Here is a 17,554-nt window from a genome sequence, read left to right as displayed (position 1 = left end):
GATTCTAAGTGATTGAATGCGGTAAGTCGAAAGCAGTCTACTTGAATCAGTATAGGCTTGCTGTGTATCGGCGATGAATCATTCGAGTGCCTCCGCATGATTGTTGCGGAGGGGTCATGTGTTGGAGTTCTAGTCGGTTAACCTTCTCCGCGACAGTTTGCGGGGAGGCCCAACCACCGATGAAACCTCTGCTCCCCAGAAGAGGCCCGTTGACCCGAAACAAATTGACAATCAAAAACAAGCCGAGTAAAATTACTGTGGAAGGTATTTGAGTCTTGGTCTAGCTCTCGTTGTGCCACGGTAACCTCATCGAGCTCGGCTTCGCTGGGTTGTAGGTTGACCTATTCCCGCCGAGCTGGTGTAACATATTGCTGTCTGTCTAGCCGCGAGTCTCAAGCTGGTCGTTAAGCGACACGAATTTCGCTATCGTTGTTGTCCACTCGTCCTCCTGCCATTCTTCCAAGCCAGATGTCAATGCGCTTCCACGATGGCTAGTGATCTGCCAGAAGTGTTGAGAGCAGCTCTAGCACAAAGTCGCCGACCACCATCCACAGCAAATCAACCCTGGCAGCCCTGCGAACTTTTGTTTAAATCCAGATCCGTAATTGCAGGTGCAAAAATGCGTCCGAAAGCCGTTCCAAATAGTCTTGCGCCGCAAACTCCTCGATCCCAATGCGTGTTTGTTGACAGCCATTGCCACAGGCCCATAGACCTCTCATCCATGCCCCAAAACTTCTTACAGGAGCTCGAAGTCGTCCAGCTGGTCTCGGTACTTCATAATGTTTCGCTTGATCTTGCTTCCCACCGTCCATGTCACAAAGTCCTCCATGCCTCTCGTCACGAGGTACGCGGGATCCGTGACGGTCTCCGTGCCGACTCGCACGTGTCCTTGCTCAATCATCTTGGTCGCGGCCTGGACAGTCTCGGCCATGCGCAATCGGGTCATCAACACGGGCAGTCTCCGCCTTGCGAACGCACTGACAGTGACGCTGTTCTCCACGGCGGAGAGCTTCGCAGTCGTCGAGAGAATCCCCATATCGTAGAGCTTGTTGAGCAAGAGTTCTTCGTGCTTTCGGCGGGTGGGGTTCTCAGGAGGGAGGAGGGAAAGGCGGTGCGCAAGTTGTCGGAGGGACTGCGCGGGAAGTCAGGTTAGATAAACAGTCGTAGAGTACGGACAGGGCTCGAGGGAACATACTCCGCATAGACGGTTGTACTTGTGGTAGTCCTCAGGCTTCTGGATCATGTACCGCCGGATGACGGCCTTGTCGCGGTGGTCATTGTCCGACTTGTATGAGATGAAGTCGGTTTTTCGCAGGAGCTTCTGCTCGTGATGCTTGAGTTTTCGGACCATGGTGGAAGGCACTCACGGTGTCGTGGTAAATCTTGGGCGTGATATAAAATTCTCAAAATGAGCTCTATTTCTCAAGCTCAAGAGAAGTCGATTACCGCGGTCGTGGTCAGAGTTGGTCGCCGGCCAAATGTCTTGAAGTTGTATCCCGCCGTAGTTGAGGCTGGACGAGGGGACGTGAAAATGATAAAATCCGAGTGGGGCGCTCCCGAACCGCGGAATTGCTCCGCCGGCATGTTCCGTGCGTCTCGAAAATCCTCCCAAACCTCCAACGACAGCAGCATCACGACATCACGACCTCGCCCGCCGACGCCCAATTCGCCTTCCAGCCATGCCTCCCCGACTCCCCACGCCGTGCTCCGGCTCGGCCATTGCGCACACCCTCCTCCGCCCCTTCTCATCCTCCGCCTCCGCCGCTGCCCCCCGCGAAGGCCACCACACGACTCCGAGCGCCAACACCTACAACAACCGCCTCTCCAACCTCAACAACAACGGCCCTCCCCGGGGAGGTAGTGCACCAGCGCGCGGTGGAGATGCTGCGATGCGAATGCTCGAGCGCCACAAGACTCGCTCGGCTACCTATGTCCGCGAGAAGATGGCCCAGATGGAGTTCCTCAAGAGCCAGAAGATGTCCAACGACTACCTCAAGCAGATGCCCCGCCGATGGCAGGCCGGTGACGTCTACTCGCCGCACGATCTGAGTCCCATCGAGATGCAGAAGTGGCGCAAGAGGTCACTGCCCAACAGCGATGTTGTGGACTCCCTGGGAATCAACCCTCTGGACATGTACAAGGTCGGTTTTATCAGGAAACCTCCCCAATTGATGGCCAAGAGCTTGGGCTAATGCATGTTGCAGAACTTCTCGCTGATCGAGCACTTCACCACCCCCTCCGGGATGATTAACCACTCTAAGTTGACCCGCCTCCGGCCTGTCAACCAGCGCAAGGTCGCCAAGATGGTTCGCCGCGTCCAGGGCATGGGCCTCTATCCCACGGTGCACGCCCACCCCGAGATGCTGCGCGACCAATTCTTCTCGTCCCGTCAACGATAAAAATATCGTATTTGAGCCTGTTGCCTTTTGTGGGGGATGTCATGGTCATTATTTGGTCATATGTATAACAGCTTCGACCTCCACTATGTATAGAATACATGTCTACAACAAACATCTTTTTGGTACACCTCAAGCCTTGAAGACTCGGTTTAGCTTGAATTTACACAGCGAATCCTCCGTCATTCGCTTTCCCTTTTTCTCCAACTCTGTCCAAACCTCGGGGTATCGCATTTTCGCCCAGCTCTGGAACCTAGATTGTAGTTCCTGCCCAGGAAGGGCATTGTACGCCACACCTAATCTATTTCTTGTTAACGGTGCCAGCAGGCCGGGGATGTAAGGATTGAAACTCACGTCATTGCACCCGGTTCAACTCCTGTGACTTTTCCCATCCTCAGAATGATGTTTTGAACTTCCTGCTCTTCCGCACTTCCCGCAATGGCGCCGACGTAGGCGTTGTACACCGTCGGAGGGATATCCACGTCCATGTTTTCTATCCTCTTCCAAACCTTTTGGGCGACCTTAGATCCTCCTGGCTTACGTTCGAGAGCCCAAAAGACAGCCTCCAGACTGGCGTAGGTGGGTCCCTCTCTTGATGATGTGATCTCCGACCAGAAGTCCATTGCCTGGAGGGATCGGTCACAAGCAGTGTGGGCGATAATCAGGGATGTGTAAAGCCGTGTGTTTAGTTGAACGTGTGTGTCCATCTTCAGCATATTGAAGACCATCTCTAGTGCTTCGGTATCAGGGTTTTGACCTAGGCCCTCAAAGAACTTGATGTAGGTGTCGAGTTGTGGGTGATATTCGCTATTCCTGTGTTGTCGCATGTGTCCAAAAACGTGTGATGCCATGTCAGGTCGCTTTCGGTTAAAGAAGGCTTCCATCAAGCTCACGCGATGTTCAAAGCTCAGATCCTGGAAAAACTGTCGGAGTAGTTGGTAGCTGCTCCACGCACGGGAGGTGCTCGTCTCAACGAGACAGAACTTGACAAAGGCCTCCTGAACAATCTCTCTCTCTGCAGCACTGAACTGGAAAGCGTGGACGGATAGGATGTCCATCACGTCGTAGTGCTGTTCGTTCTCCAGAAACCTAACGCAGAGTGTTGCGACTGTTTGGGGGTCAAGTTGCACTTGATCTTCCTCAGCCAGGTTGACAAGCTCACCGATAAGCTTGAAATCCGGTCTCTTCTGGGCGCAAAGCGTACTCAGGTACTGGTTGAGCAACTGGCAATACTCCCACCACCGATCAGGATTAGAGTGCCAGGGTTCGAGTTTCTTGGCACTCTTATACGCAGCCTGCACACCCGGCAAGTAACCTGCTTCCAGGCGCAGGTCCATCTGAATGAGGTATGTCTCGCCATCTAACTTCAGATCCTTCTCTGTAGCGAGCGACAGGATGTCCTCTGCCAGCATGGGGTCCTTCAGGTCTACCGCAGCGCGGAGAAGACCATTAATCGTGGATGTGTCTGCCTTCACAGGACCAGTTGAATCGGCCATGTGGGACATCATGCCCTCCACTTGTTTCAAACCCTTTCCCATGACAAGAATAGACTGTAGTAAGCTGTCCCAGTAGGGCTTTTCGGGCTTCGTGTCACCGAGTTCAAGAAAATGAGGCACGGCCCATTCTTGCAAGTTGTTTCGAATTGCAAAGGCTGCAACCAGGGGATAGACTTCGGCTGTGCGGCTTCCGGATGCGGGAAGTTTATCGAACCAGTATTTTGTCTCGAGGACCTTATTTCGCTGAGCAAAAAATGAGACAACTGCTGCCTGTGCGTGCTTGTCAAAGGGGATGTCATTCTTCTCCGCATATTCAACCAGTTCCACCAGCTCCTGCTCGCAGCCGTCCCTAGCCAGGCCCTGTGCCACAGGGATCACCAAGTTATCGCCATTCTTCGTGAGATCGATCGCATTATCCCAGTCGGCGTGGAGCAGCTCAAGAGCTTCCTTAGACCCGCCATAGAGACAGATGGTGTGAATGTATTGCGCCCACAGGGCAGTGTCGGGATGCTTGTTCTGCTTGCTCAAAGTGCCTGAGGCGAGAACAGAATATATTCTCTTAGCGAGTTCTAGGTGCTGTGCAGTCCTCTCACGAGGTCGTAGTGTCCGAAGAGCAGTAAGAGCATTGTTCAGGTCCTTGCGTTCCAGCTTCAACCGGCTCTTTGCGGGTGCGTCGGATATTTGTTGCAGGAGGTAATCAAGAAGCCGGTGGCACTGCAGGGCCTGAGTCGCGTTCAATGGCACCCGGCTCGAAAGCTTCGCATTGAAAAATATGTTCCAGCATTTGATGAGTTCATTTGTCGGTGGTGGGCGCAAGTTGTCGAGCATTCGACTCCTCCAGACCATAATCTTCATCCATCCCGGCTCGAACTCGGGCTGGCGCACCTCTCGGGGTGCCTTCTGGAACAGGCCATCGAAAAAGGTTCGGTACGAGACGACACCGTGGGCTATCGGGCGAAACAATTGTCTCCGTCGGGTAGGAGCTGAGTAGAGAGCGCAAGACGGGGAGCGGGAGTGCTGGATAACGACCCGTCGAGCATGGCGGGCTAGGTGTGCCCTCATGATGGATCAGTCTATGAGATTGCGGGCCTGGGCGAGTTAGCAAGATTTATACCGCGAAGTTGCGAATTCAATTCGTACAGAAGCATGTTTGAGACGCCGCATCACACGAATTGCAGGCGACGGGAGTCTGAAGCTTGACATGAAATCTGGAGCTCCTAGACCAACCCGCACTCAACCTCGAAAATCGAAGCCGCCGCCATTGGCCTCCTCGGAGATTTAGCCGGCCCGGCTCAGAAATGGGACGGGGCGGGGATCAAGAGGCGTCAGGACATCATCCTCCCTCCCCCCACCTCCCAAAAAAGCCCAAGAATGTCAGCTACAGGTGTTTATTATGCCCCTTATCATCTAGTTATTTGCCCATCTCTCACTTCCGGAATTAACATAAACATAGACCCGAGCAGTGACTCATAAACCCAAATGTTTGTTTAGTTTGGTGAACCCCATGGGTCTCACCTCGTTGTTAGTGGTCTGCCTGCAATCGATTACAAAGCGCTCCTGCAGGCTGCGTGGGACCCCACCCCACTGCGAGTCGCTGTGTGAGTTGAGGGGTTGCTATCTTGATCGAAAGATACGGGGTTTTAAGCCGTAAATATTTTACTGGTTCGAGTTATTTGAATACTCGTATATTGGATGTCTTCAGGGAAATCAAACATTCACCTGTAGATGCCGATGTATCATTAATACGACAAGGTCGCTCAGTGGGGAACCAGATAGACAACTATGTCATCGGGAGGGCGCCGCGGATCGGCAAGCAAGGCCGGCACAGCAGGATACCACAATAGATGTGCTCTATGGTCATGGATTTAACGAAAACGCCGAAGGAGATAGTCAATATCCCAAAGTTCGGCAATCCATCTGACCCACCATCTTCCCAGTTGCTATTATCCCCGCCCGGGTTTCGTAGCCGGAGGTGGGGTCGTCGAGCCTCTCTCCCAGGTATATGTACGACGTAGCCCGGCAGTAGGCTTGATGCTGCGTTAATAAATTAGCTTTCACAATTAGTATTGCCATCCCTTGATCCATATCCATCCCGATTCCAAATTATATCATTAGTTGCGTCAATCCCAGCCAAAAAGATGCCTCTTATCGCACAGAAGGCGAACAATCGCATCATCCTAGGTCTCATGACCTTTGGACCCCCTGGAGGAGCCATCGCCCGCATCACAGACATCGCTTCTTTCAAGGACAGCCTTGACCTCTTCCAGTCCAGGGGCTACAGTGAGGTGGACACGGCGCGAGTCTACATAGGAGGCCAACAGGAGGGATGGACTGCCCAGACTAGCTGGAAGGAGAGGGGTCTCACTCTGGCCACCAAGGTCAAATATCCTGCGGAGCCTGGCGATAACACGGCGGCCAAGGTCTTAGAGTCGGTAGAGACGAGTTTAAAGGAGCTTGGCACCGACTGTATCGATGTAAGCCATGTTGCCCTCATCCCCTTGCTGGTCGTCTGGCCTCAGCTTGAATCATTCACTGACTTCATCTCAAGTTGCTCTACCTCCATCGCCCAGACCGCGGTACTCCCTTCGCTGAGACCCTTGAGGCGATTGATAAGTTGCACAAGGCAGGTAAGTTTGTGCGGTTTGGCATCAGCAACTTTACGGCCTTTGAGGTGGCGGAGGTCATTGCCATCTGCAAATACAATAAATGGGTAAGGCCCTCGGTCTACCAGGGCATGTACAACTGCATCACCCGAAGCATTGAGCCAGAGCTATTGGTTGCCTGCCGCCGCTATGGACTGGATGTCGTTGTGTACAACCCTATTGCTGGTGGGCTCCTCTCCGGCAAGATTAAGTCGAAGGATATGGTGGTCGAAAGCAGCGGCCGCTTCTCCCTGGATTCTTCATCAGGCAAGGCATACCGTGACCGGTATTACCGGGACAGCACTTTCAAGGCCTTGCAGACGATCGAGGCCGCGGTGGAGAAGAGCAATCTAACGATGGTCGAGACCGCCCTTCGATGGATGGTGCACCACTCTAAGCTGAACCTGAAGGATGGCAATGACGGTATCCTCATCGGAGCCTCGAGCCTTGCCCAGCTAGAGAGCAATCTGAACGACCTGGAGAAGGGACCGCTACCGGAGGATGTGGTGACGGCACTGGACGAGGCGTGGTTCTTGTCCAAAGCGGACACAGCCAACTACTGGCACGGAGATCTCGACTATACCTACGACGTTCAGGCGTCGCTGTTTGGTGCGGGAGCGAAATAGGCAACAAGAGCATTGCTGCGAGGGTGCCGTGGGCACATGACTCTTGGCATCACGGTATGGATGGTTTGGGAGCAACCACATCAGAGGCCGGATCTTTGTAGGGTAACATGGCACAAGGCACGCGAGATAAGAAACTGCTAAATCCAATGGATGACCGTGGCAGTGGGCTTGATCATCCCGGGTCTTGAATAATGTCACCTGGTGACCACCCAGTCACTCGTGAACCCGTCCCCTCCACCACACCGCGACCCCCACCGAACAGGGCTTGTGAAGCACGTCAGACGAAGACGCGATCTAACTGTCCATCCTAACACGCGGTCATCCCATGACCGTTCTGGGCGAAACAGAAAGGACGGAATCAAGTGATAGGCCATTCAAAGCGGTATGAAAGTTTCTATTGCAGTTTGTATAACTGGCCGCCGCGGGGAATCCGAGAGAGCTGCAGCCGAGTGACGTAGGCTTCTTCCACCCGTCCCACCACATGCCTTGGCGACATGCGCTAACGCCCCCGAAAAGCCAGACTTCCCAGTGGCAGTTCCCACTGTACGCCAAACTTCGCAGGTACCCCAACTCTAACACAGGAGCCGCGGCTGACGCCTGGCGCATTCAGGATGACCCCCTTGGCCACTAGCCCCCTGCTAAATCCCCTGTACTTATGGGGTCTGAGACCCGCCCGCCCCCTGGACCACTCAACTGGCACCCCTGGAACACCCCGACCAAGATTCCGACGACAAGTACTGGACGTACACGGGTCTTCAACACCACCACGGCGCAGTTGATCGGGACCAACGAAAGAGCCTTATCCCCGGAAACACTGGGTGCCTTCCTTCTCTTCTCTTCTCTTCTCTCCTCTCCTTTAACTTGTATTCACTCTCTTTATGCCTCGGCGACCAAACCACGACCAAGAGGTCCATCTTCTGCAAGACCACGAGCGCTTCTCGACCGAACCTCCCGTTGCGAAAGACGACACCACATGCACCCGCGAGACCCGAACGATAGGCAAACCGAGCAATCCCGGCGGTAACCACTACGACGAGGACGACGAGGATAGCAGCTGGTTCGAGCTCGACAACATGGACCCCGAAAGCGCCCGCCGTCCACCCTTCAATCGTCCGACCGATGGTAAATCCGGGACGCCGCTGTTACACAAACAGCAATCCGACGAAGAGCGTGGCCGCGCCGGCTTCGCGCGTACGAACGATGATAATGGCCCAAGATCAAGCCACGGGTCCAGCCGCGACGGAAGCCCCTACCACAGTGAGATGGTCGAGCGGCCCTCCTTCAGTCGGCGCTCAACAATGCGCAGTCGTAGTCCTCTGACAGCTTCGGAGACAAACACAACCCGCAAGAAGTACACATACGCCGCTTTCTTCCTCGCCGTCAGCCTCGTCTCGTTCTGCGTGCAAACGGAGCTGAGCGCCTACATCCAACACGACCTTGGCTGGGACAAGGCGTACTGTATGATGTACTTCACCCACGGTTCCTGGGTCGTGCTCTGGCCCATTCAGCTCGCCATCCTGCGCATACAGAAGCGCGAGCTGCCCTGGCCCGTCTTCTGGAAGCGTCACAAGCAGCTGCTGCGCACCACAGCCATGATGATCGAGACGCAGACGCTCGATGTCTTCCGAATCTCCGTGCAGCAGCGAGCTCGGCCCGTTCGCTACCTTGTACGCTTCACGGCCATCATCACCTGCTCTCTAACCGTTGCGGGGCTGAGCTGGTATATCGCCGTCAGTCTGACGACACCCTCGGACCTGACGGCCATTTACAATTGTTCCGCCTTCTTTGCCTACGTCTTTTCTGTCCCTCTTCTCAAGGAGCCCCTGCGCCTCGACAAGTCAGTGGCAGTCCTCATCGCCATCGCTGGTGTTCTTGTAGTGGCATATGGAGATACCAAAGAGGGGGCTAAGAGTGTTGAGGCCAGCAACCGTTTCTTCGGAAACCTCGTCATCGGCGTTGGCTCCGTCCTTTATGGCCTCTATGAGGTCTTGTACAAGCGCTTCGCGTGCCCGCCCGAGGGAGTCTCCCCTGGTCGCGGCATGATTTTCGCCAATACCTTTGGTTCATGTATCGGCCTCTTCACCCTCACCGTCCTCTGGATTCCTCTGCCCATCATCCACTTCCTCGGCATCGAAAAGTTTGAGCTCCCTGTCGCCTCCACCTGCTGGCTGATTCTCTGCGCCGTCCTGGCCAACGCCACCTTCAGCGGCTCATTCCTCGTCCTCATCTCTCTCACCTCGCCTGTTCTTTCCTCCGTCGCCGCCCTCCTGACCATCTTCATTGTCGCCCTCGTCGATTGGTTCATCACCGGCGAGCCACTCAGCTTCGCCGCCATCATTGGCGGCGCTATGATCATCGTTGCCTTCCTAGGTCTGACCTGGAGCACCTACCGTGAAATGCAGGAGCACGAGGCCCGTGAGCCTATCGTGGACCTTTCCGACAGCGATAAAGACGGCGATATCAGCAGTGATGAGGATTAAGTCCTCTAATTGATGTCAATCCTTGTTTTCAATTACTTATACTATGGGACAGTGCGTTGGGTGAGAACACCGGGTTGCATATTGCGCGTTTGTGTCGGTGTACACATTGTTTGCATATTTTTGTGTGAATGGGTTTGGGTATACATCATTGTCACGGTGTTGATAAATGAAGCAGCTAGGACTGGCTGCAGAGTTCGCGATGGTCCTGTAATATTTGACAGCAACGGGACCATGGATAGATCTGCGCTCAAAGACGAACGCTATTACTGATAGAGTCTCAATGACCTTCATCACCGTTATTATTTGACCTTATTCGTTCTGGAATCTCTCCCATCGTGGATGTAAAACGGTCCGCTACCTCTATACTTAGGTATTTAGGGGTCATTGGTATGACATAATTGACGACTAGTATAAGCATTGCATTCGCACACAGGCACAAATTTTCACCCAAGCCTTGGCTAAATCAATACACCAACCATGCGCACAGTAAAATGGTACATTCTTGGAATGAAAGGCTTGCACTGATGGTTGAATCTAATATAATAAGCAAGATAACAAGATTCTTAGGAGATGTAAACACGAAGAACTTGTCTTAATAAAATGGCATTTCTGAAAGCATATCCCAAGGGTGTCGTTGAGAATTATCATTGCTGCGAATAGCGAGGTATGAGTATGTGTTTATGTGAATAGCAATACTCGCTGGCACTCTAAACGAACATCACTTGGTTCCGTTACGAAGGAGGTGCAACTACATACAAACGACAACGGCCCGGACGTAGTATGGGATCAATCCAAACTAGCCAATAATTAGTATCCAGATAAAATAGCTCCTATCACATTGTCTATGAGCTAACGAAGTTTTGAAGTTTCTGGAGGTGGAGGATGAGAGAGACAGAGGTGGGTGGATCTGGTGGTTGAATTCGCTACACTGCCTAATGCGGAAATTTGCAGGGTCGGTGAGCCATTCAAAACTGAAAGCACACTTTGCGAATGCGAATAATATTCATTCATACATACTCCTCTCCTCATGAGGAGGAGAGGGCAAAAAAGAGCAAAAGTCAATCGGCCCATAGGCCTGCTCAATGCCCCGTACTGGAATCGAACCAGTGATCTTGTCATTACTAGTGACACGCTATACCACTTAGCCAACGGGGCTTCTTAAGCTGAGATATCTGAACCCTGGCCCCAAACGCCTTATGCCCGCCCTGCCTCCCTCACGAAGTATCCTTCCCTTTTCATCCTCCACCCATTAAGCCCGTGCACTTGGACATACTGCATTGCCATATTCCATGCTTCCTCGGTGGACGCATCACCGCTCTCAAACACTCGGAGCTTCTTCCAATCTGACTCCACCTCGCGGTCAAAGACCTCGCGCATCACTAGGGAATATGCGGTGTCACACTCAAGCCACAAGTCAGTAATATCAATGTGCGAAAAGCGGCCGCTGTCCCAAAAGTCGATTGCTGTGGGCATAAGTTGGATAAATAGGTGCTCGACTGGGGGGCAGTAAGGAAGGACGACGTCTCGAATGTGGCGAGAGAGCGGAAAGATCCCGATGTATGAGAACGAGCGGAGGGTCTTCTGAAGACGGTTGAATGACGAGTCGGCGGGGTTCAAGATGACGGGTAGGAGAGTTGGGGCCGAGTAGTGGAAGAACTCGTAAGCTGAGTAGACGGGGATGAAGGATCCTTCGTTAACGAGGAGCGATGTCCAATCTCGAATGCTGAATAAATCACTAGGGACTGGGCTCCCTGGTGGGCCTTGGCTATTTGAAGGTAAAGGAGCAAGGGCGGCTCCATCGCCTTGGTGTGGGAGGAAGCGTGATGTCCGCGACAATGACACGATATGACAGTGACTATTGAAAGCCCACTCACTTGTCAGGTCCACACTGCGGCTCAGAAGCGAGGAGAGGATATCTGCCGAACTAATCAACGTGATTCGGAGTGGATCGAGCTGCCCAAAGATGGTATGCCAGAGCCAGTTGTTGTCCCAGTATGGCCGAGTCGCTGCATCTGCTTCCCTTGCATCCGGCCCATCTGCTGAGCGGGGACGGTCCGTCAATGAAGCCTGCGGTGGTTGAGAAAGGACCGACCAAAGGAGATTAAAAGACATTGGTGGTTGCAGAGGGCTCTTTTCTGGAGGTAAGAGGCCCCAAAACTCCCCGTCAGCATATCTGGAATTTCCCGTCCCCTTTGGAGGGTCTATGAGGATGGTGAAGCTCTCTACATCCTTCGATAGACCGTTACGTTGTAGGAAGTCTAAAACTTCGATGTGGGAGGCGATGTCGCCGTCGGTCGGTTTGTAGAAGCGCTGGAAGGACCAGACGACATGGCGGAAGAGGAGCTGCAAACCCGATCGTCTCCAGAGGCGGCAAACCAGGGAGGCGTTCTTGATGGGGGTGTCGATTCCGTTGCCAATGCCGCTGTCGACAGGCCGGGTGATCTTCGTGGGGTCCTCACACAAATTCTCCTGGATATTTGAAGGTGAGTCGAGAAATCCGAGGATGTGAACAAGGAGCTCGTTGGGGAGGCGCTCGATGAAGGGCGACGCCGGCGGCCGTATTGGCGCGGCAGCGGACTTCATCTTGGAGAGACGCTGGCGACAGGCTGCGTTTTGGATGTATTCCGCTCGAGACTCGGTGAGCGAGTTGCCTGATCCTACCGGCTTAAGGAGAAGAGTCATGAGGATCCGGGTTAGAGGATGCAGACGGTACCAACAGAGCTGATGACGAGGGCCCCACGTTGCGTTGTTCCCATGCGCAACACTAGCTTCGGCAGATCGGAGAGGGCGCCACTTCGTGCGAAGCTTATCACAAGAAATGCAAACACTCGATCACGTCCTCGATCCGATGTTTGCTTTTGCTTCCTAACCAAAAAAAAATCATGAAATGCAGACCCGTGCAGCATTGCGATTGGGGGCCTCCGAACTCGGTTCATCATGCGGCCGCGCCGTGACAAGGTCCGGGTTGTTTGCATTGCCCAACCACTTCGCCTGCTCGCACGCCTCTGCTGCAGCCAATGTCAGCCTTGGCAATGAAGAGGCCTAGGAATGCAACCCCGAGCTGCACTTGCATCGCCGGCAGCCTGCTCGGTCCAGTCAATGAAAGTCACTCGCCGCAGGGTTGCATTGGGAAATCGGTGCCCAAGCGGTTGGGTCTAGCCTGTTTACGCCTTCCGGACTCGAAGTTCTGCGTCTGGTTGACACCCCAAGTCGTCCCCCAAGGCGTCCCCCAAGTCTGGCAGCGGCGGAACTAGTTGTCCGCCAAGGCAACATGTTCGGTGACTTGCGGGTGGATCAGGACATTGCTACCCTGAGGGTGTTGACGGATACTACCGGGAACCAATGTCGTCTAAAAATCAACTCGCGAGATCGTGTGCCGAACTTTGCAAGCATCGACTCAATGTCGCTGGACACGGGAAAACAGTATCAGGTTGACTAGATGAGGCTGGCTAGACGAGGTTTTACGAGAAAGCCGCTTTCAAGCTCGTCTCCAGCACATCAAGACTGGCAGAAGCCTTCAAACGAATGAAAATAAAATCTTTCAAGTTGCCGGTTCGGTGGTTGCCGCCACCCGTCGGCAGACAAGGGTGACGTGCCGGGGTGCAAACTTGCAAGTGGTGTTGTTTACACAAAGTGTACGTACTCCAAATTCTCTCCGATTCTTAGGACAACACCTGGTGTTCTCTCAATGTGAAAGGACAGGAGAGATCTAACAGGAGGACACCCTGAAAGGCTTAAGCTTCATACTATATTGCATCATTGTAATCGTCTCTTTTTTTTTTACTTTTATGTTCATATTGAGAGTGCACCTATTTATGACTCCCTTTCGACAGTTGTCAATGGCTCGGGGGTTAGCTTTGGCGGGGTGAGTGCAACTTGCCGCCTGCCTGCCAGTGCGAGACAGCTGTCACGATTTCCTGGTAGGTCGAGGACTCAGGAGCCGAGAAACCCTGCCACATTTCTAACATCCTCTTAACTCTTGCATCACTCAGGCGAACTCAAGCGAAATTTCTGCAAGCCATCGCTTTCTTGGTCTCGCCACCATCAACTCATTGTCGTCTCAAGACCATTTAACCTGACACCATGTCCCGCAAGGACGGCCCCCGGGATGACGGAGGAATATCCATGTCATCTCCAGATTCGCTCGCCATAGTGAACAGGACTCGGCACAAAACCCTGGAGCTGGCATACGACGAGTATCTTCAAGGAAGGATTCTCAAAGTTGATCCTGTCGTACCCCCTTCCTTGGAGCTGCTCTCACACTTCGACCTCACTTTAAAGTCCAGTCGCGACCCACAGACCAACGAGGTCACAGAGCTTCAGATTAACAAAACTTCCGACCCAGACGCCATTAACTTCATGGCTTAGTGTCCCCAGAATAAATGCGTCGTCTTCAAGGGTGAAACGAGCTTGTTTGATCGCTTTATTGACTTTGCAATGGCCCTGGTCAAAGGCAAAGATGCGGTTGGGGGTTTCAAGGCACCAAGCGAAATTCGGTTTCCACCCACGGGGTTGAAAGATGGCCTGAGCTACGAGGAATTCGCCGCGAGAGTCGAGGTCGTGGAATATGTGATGTGGGTCAGTGATATTGGGGAGGAGGACGGTAAGTGTTATGAACTATGGGATAAACGATGGATGCTGACCATTACAAGAGGAAGAAACGGATGAAAGCTCTCTTGCGCTTGCTGTTATGTCCCAGAGCATCCAATCACTGTCGGAAATTCCCACGTCGGTCGACGACATCGAGATCCCAGAAAATGAAACCACTGCGAACGGCAAATCTCAACCCGCACGAACTCCACCAAATCATGCCAGCCCAACCAGTGGCTCGAGCTCGTCGCTATCTCCTCCCCCGGAAGTTATCACGACACCACCATCCATGAAACGTTACTCAATTCGAAAGAAGGCGAGGTCGGAAAGCGCCAGTGATACGACTTCGCCAGGCAGGGCTGCCCCAAAGCCTACATCGCCGACACCACCATCGCGGAATAGAAGACGAAGAAATGGAAGAAAATAAGCCGGCACAGTCCGCACACAAACACATTCTGCTTTGTACACAAGGGTCATCGGCGTGGGGGATTAGGCGGAATATGTGACGAAAGCAGTGTCATGTTTCGACGCAAGGCCAAAGCATTTTTTGGCAGTGAGGCTTGCTAGAGCCGGATTTCAATTGCTACACACTGAAGTAGAGCAAGCAGTTGCTTCCCAGAATCTTCAAACAAATAAATATGCCATGAGTATTTAAAACTGTAAGAGCATACACTATTCTATGATCATTCGGGAGACACTAGAAACTTTGCGTGTTAACAATGTGAATATTGTTTGCTCATCTTAATAGATTGAAGCATATCTAAGTTGATCCAGTGTGATCGTTCGTAGTCTAAAACGCCAGCCAATGCAATGCATATTAGAAATAGTTAAGGAGAGAAGTAAAAGAAAATGCCCATATTCCGCCAAATTATCCCATCATTAAGTTCGTAAAGATCACATTTAGAGACCGCAGTTCTTGGCGCTGACCTTGGTGGCCTTGGCGTTGACGCGGCCGAGCTTTCCAGCCTGGCCGTGGGTGAGGGCGTTCATAGCAGCGAGGCCAATGTTGAAGCCGCTGGCAGCGTGATCGATAGCGAGGACATTGATGCTCTTGCCGTTGTACTCGAGCTTCCAGCAGGTTCCGCAAGAGGGAGAGTTCCAGCCGGCAATGGCGTCAATGCCACCGATGTAGGGGAACTTGGGGATGTCGCCCTGGGTCTTCCAGCTGGGGTGCTTGGTCATGAGGCCGTTGCTGCCGTCGGAGCAAGAGACGGCAGTGAGGGATCGGGACTTGTTATCGTAGCCGGTATCGTATGAGACTAGAGCTTGCGTGTTAGTGGGATAGTTCGAGATGTTGTCATCGTGGAAAGGACTCGCCAGTGACTGCCGAGGCGGCGGTGGCCAGGGTGAAGATGCTGAGGATGCTAGACAGCTGCATGTTTGCGGTGTTGTTGGTTTTGAGGGTGGAAAGGTTGATTAAAGCGAGTGTTGGAGGTGGAAGATGTTGTTGAGGCTGGAAGGCTTGAGTGGATGAGAGTGTGTGATGATGTTCCAAGAGAGGCATGTTGAGCTGGGTCGATGCTATCTTTATACTCGGATGCTCACGCTTTGCACCTCGTAAACCTCACAACAACATGCAGCTTGCCATCTGAAGCTTCGCCAATCAACCACTCCACATCTAGAGGCTAGGTCGAATTCCCCGAATAGTGCCAGACGCAGATGCCGGACACGGCTCGGAGGCTCAGCCAGCCCCCCCCCGCCGCCGCCGCCGCCGCAGCAGCTGAATCGAGTGTTGCAGCGGAGAGTTTTGGGCCTGTAGGGCAAGAATCTATTTGCGTCTCAGGCGATCGACAGTAGCTCCCCGTCCGTCTGTTTCTCCCCGGACTATGCCCCTTTGCGGCACAGGCTTGCACGGTCCAGATCGCCTGGTCGCTCTGCCCGACTGTTCAGGGCCCTTGCCACCGCTTCCATTAGGTCCCTTGTGGGGTAGCCGCCCTCGTATTCCCCTTCATACCAGCCCCCGGCGTGCCCGTGCCACAAGTCATTCGGGGCATTTACTGGGCTTCTGGACCCCTATGGGCCTAACGTGGTTCGGGGCGCCATGACCTCAGCGTCCGCTCACTAGCGAGAATGATGGGCTCTAGCGGAAGACCGAGCCAGCCAGGTCGTACTCAACTCAAGCAATGCAGCGCGCAATGGCACACACGCTGAACTCGTGAACATTCAGAGCCTTTTTGTTCAAAGCCCCATCCGGTATGTTTAGGTGTGCTTTGATATGTGATCACTTTTGACGTGGTCTTGCAGCTGTTGGATTGAACAGTGCCCCCGAATGAGGCTTGGGAAATGCACCCATAGCCCAGCTCATCAGAGCACGACGCTCAGAGGCTCAGATACCAAGAGATTCGAGGAAGAACGTGGCCGAATCGGGGACATGAGATGCATCGCTCTTAGTCAAACACGAGAAATGCTGCCCGCCGGAGGTCGAACCAGCAACCGCATTGAATATCAACGGGAAAGGCGGTCGGCGTTAGGTTACATGCCGGGCGCGATACAACGTTCCAATAATGACGTTGAAGTTGTTACGGCGTACAAGCAGTCATCAAAAAGAGGAAGGCTGTCTCTCCGAAGCAAAGACCTCAGCACTAGGGGACGCCTTTCCGTCTGTTCGGTTGTTGTTGACATCATGGAGAGAGTTCTATTTTGGGACCGGGTGGACTGTGCGACATTCCAGCCCCGTCTGGAGCAGAAGTGCCGTTGTTCGGAGAGGTAACAATTTTAGGCTCGGTAGCCCCAGACGAATAGCATGGACGGAGTATTTAGATATCGGGCTCCATCGCTTGTCGTGCAATGACAAGCCGGGTGTTCTTAGAGAGCCTTATTACATTGCTGTTGCAATGAAACCGATCTCCGGGCAGGCAATCCACACTTTGTGCTTCAACAATTCCTGCGGTCGTGGCTGTGGAGACGGGGAGATTCTCGACTTGAGCCTAAAAGTCACCCCATCGAATAGTTCCACCAGCAACGCAGCTCTTGGTGCACTGTAGACAAGAATTTGGGAAAGGGTCCGACTCGTGGTCCATGGACTGCAATCGCGTCTTCGTACAGTCGTGCGAGTTCCGACGGACCGGCGCCCTCGCATGCGTGCGCATGGCACACTGCAGCGTGTTCATGTTGTGCTACCAGTGGCTTGGGTCAGCCACTTCGCGTCGTCGGCGGTCAACAGGTCAGACGGAAAGAAAGGACGGAAACGGCGAGGCGCGTACGGGTAGGTAGGGATAAATTGTTATTCTAATGCTCGTGTCTTAAACAATCTGCATCTGGTTCCTTCAATCAAATTCGAGTGTTCTTCTTGACCGACACAGGCGGCCAAACGCGAGCGTCTTG

General features: G+C 53.3%; 8 protein-coding genes and 1 non-coding gene across 9 annotated transcripts; 3 read left to right on the top strand and 6 right to left on the bottom strand.

Moving 5' to 3' along the window:
* Window positions 1-292: 292 nt before the first annotated feature.
* On the bottom strand, window positions 293-1,351 carry BGZ61DRAFT_576851 (uncharacterized protein; the record flags this gene model as incomplete). The annotated part of the gene is made up of 2 exons (XM_046256233.1): window positions 293-1,132; window positions 1,196-1,351. 2 exons carry the CDS (start codon window positions 1,349-1,351, stop codon window positions 737-739), a joined length of 552 nt encoding a protein of 183 aa, XP_046104506.1. The 3' UTR covers window positions 293-736.
* A 328-nt stretch (window positions 1,352-1,679) lies between these two features.
* BGZ61DRAFT_531999 (ribosomal protein S18) lies at window positions 1,680-2,399 on the top strand (the record flags this gene model as incomplete). Its single annotated transcript, XM_046253809.1, has 2 exons — window positions 1,680-2,141; window positions 2,205-2,399. 2 exons carry the CDS (start codon window positions 1,680-1,682, stop codon window positions 2,397-2,399), a joined length of 657 nt encoding a protein of 218 aa, XP_046104505.1.
* Window positions 2,400-2,528: 129 nt separating this feature from the next.
* On the bottom strand, window positions 2,529-4,954 carry BGZ61DRAFT_531998 (uncharacterized protein; the record flags this gene model as incomplete). Its single annotated transcript, XM_046253808.1, has 2 exons — window positions 2,529-2,697; window positions 2,751-4,954. The coding sequence occupies 2 exons, from the start codon at window positions 4,952-4,954 to the stop codon at window positions 2,529-2,531; spliced, it is 2,373 nt and encodes a 790-aa protein (XP_046104504.1).
* Window positions 4,955-6,030: 1,076 nt separating this feature from the next.
* BGZ61DRAFT_493566 (NADP-dependent oxidoreductase domain-containing protein) lies at window positions 6,031-9,640 on the top strand (the record flags this gene model as incomplete). Its single annotated transcript, XM_046250665.1, has 4 exons — window positions 6,031-6,366; window positions 6,441-7,138; window positions 7,771-7,894; window positions 8,069-9,640. The coding sequence occupies 4 exons, from the start codon at window positions 6,031-6,033 to the stop codon at window positions 9,638-9,640; spliced, it is 2,730 nt and encodes a 909-aa protein (XP_046104503.1).
* An 847-nt stretch (window positions 9,641-10,487) lies between these two features.
* Window positions 10,488-10,747, bottom strand: BGZ61DRAFT_450729 (uncharacterized protein; the record flags this gene model as incomplete). The annotated part of the gene is made up of 1 exon (XM_046245754.1): window positions 10,488-10,747. Exon 1 carries the CDS (start codon window positions 10,709-10,711, stop codon window positions 10,490-10,492), a length of 222 nt encoding a protein of 73 aa, XP_046104502.1. The 5' UTR covers window positions 10,712-10,747.
* On the bottom strand, window positions 10,724-10,795 carry BGZ61DRAFT_t113. The gene has a single exon. It is a non-coding gene; the product is annotated as a tRNA-Thr (tRNA).
* BGZ61DRAFT_450728 (uncharacterized protein) lies at window positions 10,744-12,520 on the bottom strand. Its single transcript, XM_046245753.1, has one exon. The coding sequence runs from the start codon at window positions 12,320-12,322 to the stop codon at window positions 10,835-10,837; it is 1,488 nt and encodes a 495-aa protein (XP_046104501.1). The 5' UTR covers window positions 12,323-12,520; the 3' UTR covers window positions 10,744-10,834.
* Window positions 12,521-13,723: 1,203 nt separating this feature from the next.
* Window positions 13,724-14,657, top strand: BGZ61DRAFT_477474 (uncharacterized protein; the record flags this gene model as incomplete). Its single annotated transcript, XM_046248900.1, has 3 exons — window positions 13,724-13,948; window positions 14,009-14,243; window positions 14,293-14,657. 3 exons carry the CDS (start codon window positions 13,724-13,726, stop codon window positions 14,655-14,657), a joined length of 825 nt encoding a protein of 274 aa, XP_046104500.1.
* A 242-nt stretch (window positions 14,658-14,899) lies between these two features.
* Window positions 14,900-16,189, bottom strand: BGZ61DRAFT_450723 (Cerato-platanin-domain-containing protein). Its single transcript, XM_046245752.1, has 2 exons — window positions 15,548-16,189; window positions 14,900-15,489 (listed from the first exon to the last, which is right to left on the bottom strand). Exons 1-2 carry the CDS (start codon window positions 15,732-15,734, stop codon window positions 15,131-15,133), a joined length of 546 nt encoding a protein of 181 aa, XP_046104499.1. The 5' UTR covers window positions 15,735-16,189; the 3' UTR covers window positions 14,900-15,130.
* Between the last annotated feature and the right edge of the window lie 1,365 nt (window positions 16,190-17,554).

Source organism: Ilyonectria robusta (genome assembly GCF_021365365.1).
Source record: "Ilyonectria robusta strain PMI_751 chromosome Unknown BGZ61scaffold_9, whole genome shotgun sequence".
Lineage (NCBI taxonomy): Eukaryota > Fungi > Ascomycota > Sordariomycetes > Hypocreales > Nectriaceae > Ilyonectria > Ilyonectria robusta.
The sequence above is the reverse complement of the archived record's forward strand: the minus strand, read 5'-3'. Positions and strand labels throughout refer to the sequence as shown.

Coding starts and splice junctions, on each gene's coding strand:
- BGZ61DRAFT_450728 (XM_046245753.1), bottom strand. CDS start 12,322: ATGACTCTTCTCCTTAAGCCGGTAGGATCAGGCAACTCGCTCACCGAG.
- BGZ61DRAFT_450723 (XM_046245752.1), bottom strand. CDS start 15,734: ATGCCTCTCTTGGAACATCATCACACACTCTCATCCACTCAAGCCTTC. Junction 15,490..15,547: donor CGCCGCCTCGGCAGTCACTG/GCGAGTCCTTTC, acceptor CGCAAGCTCTAG/TCTCATACGATACCGGCTAC.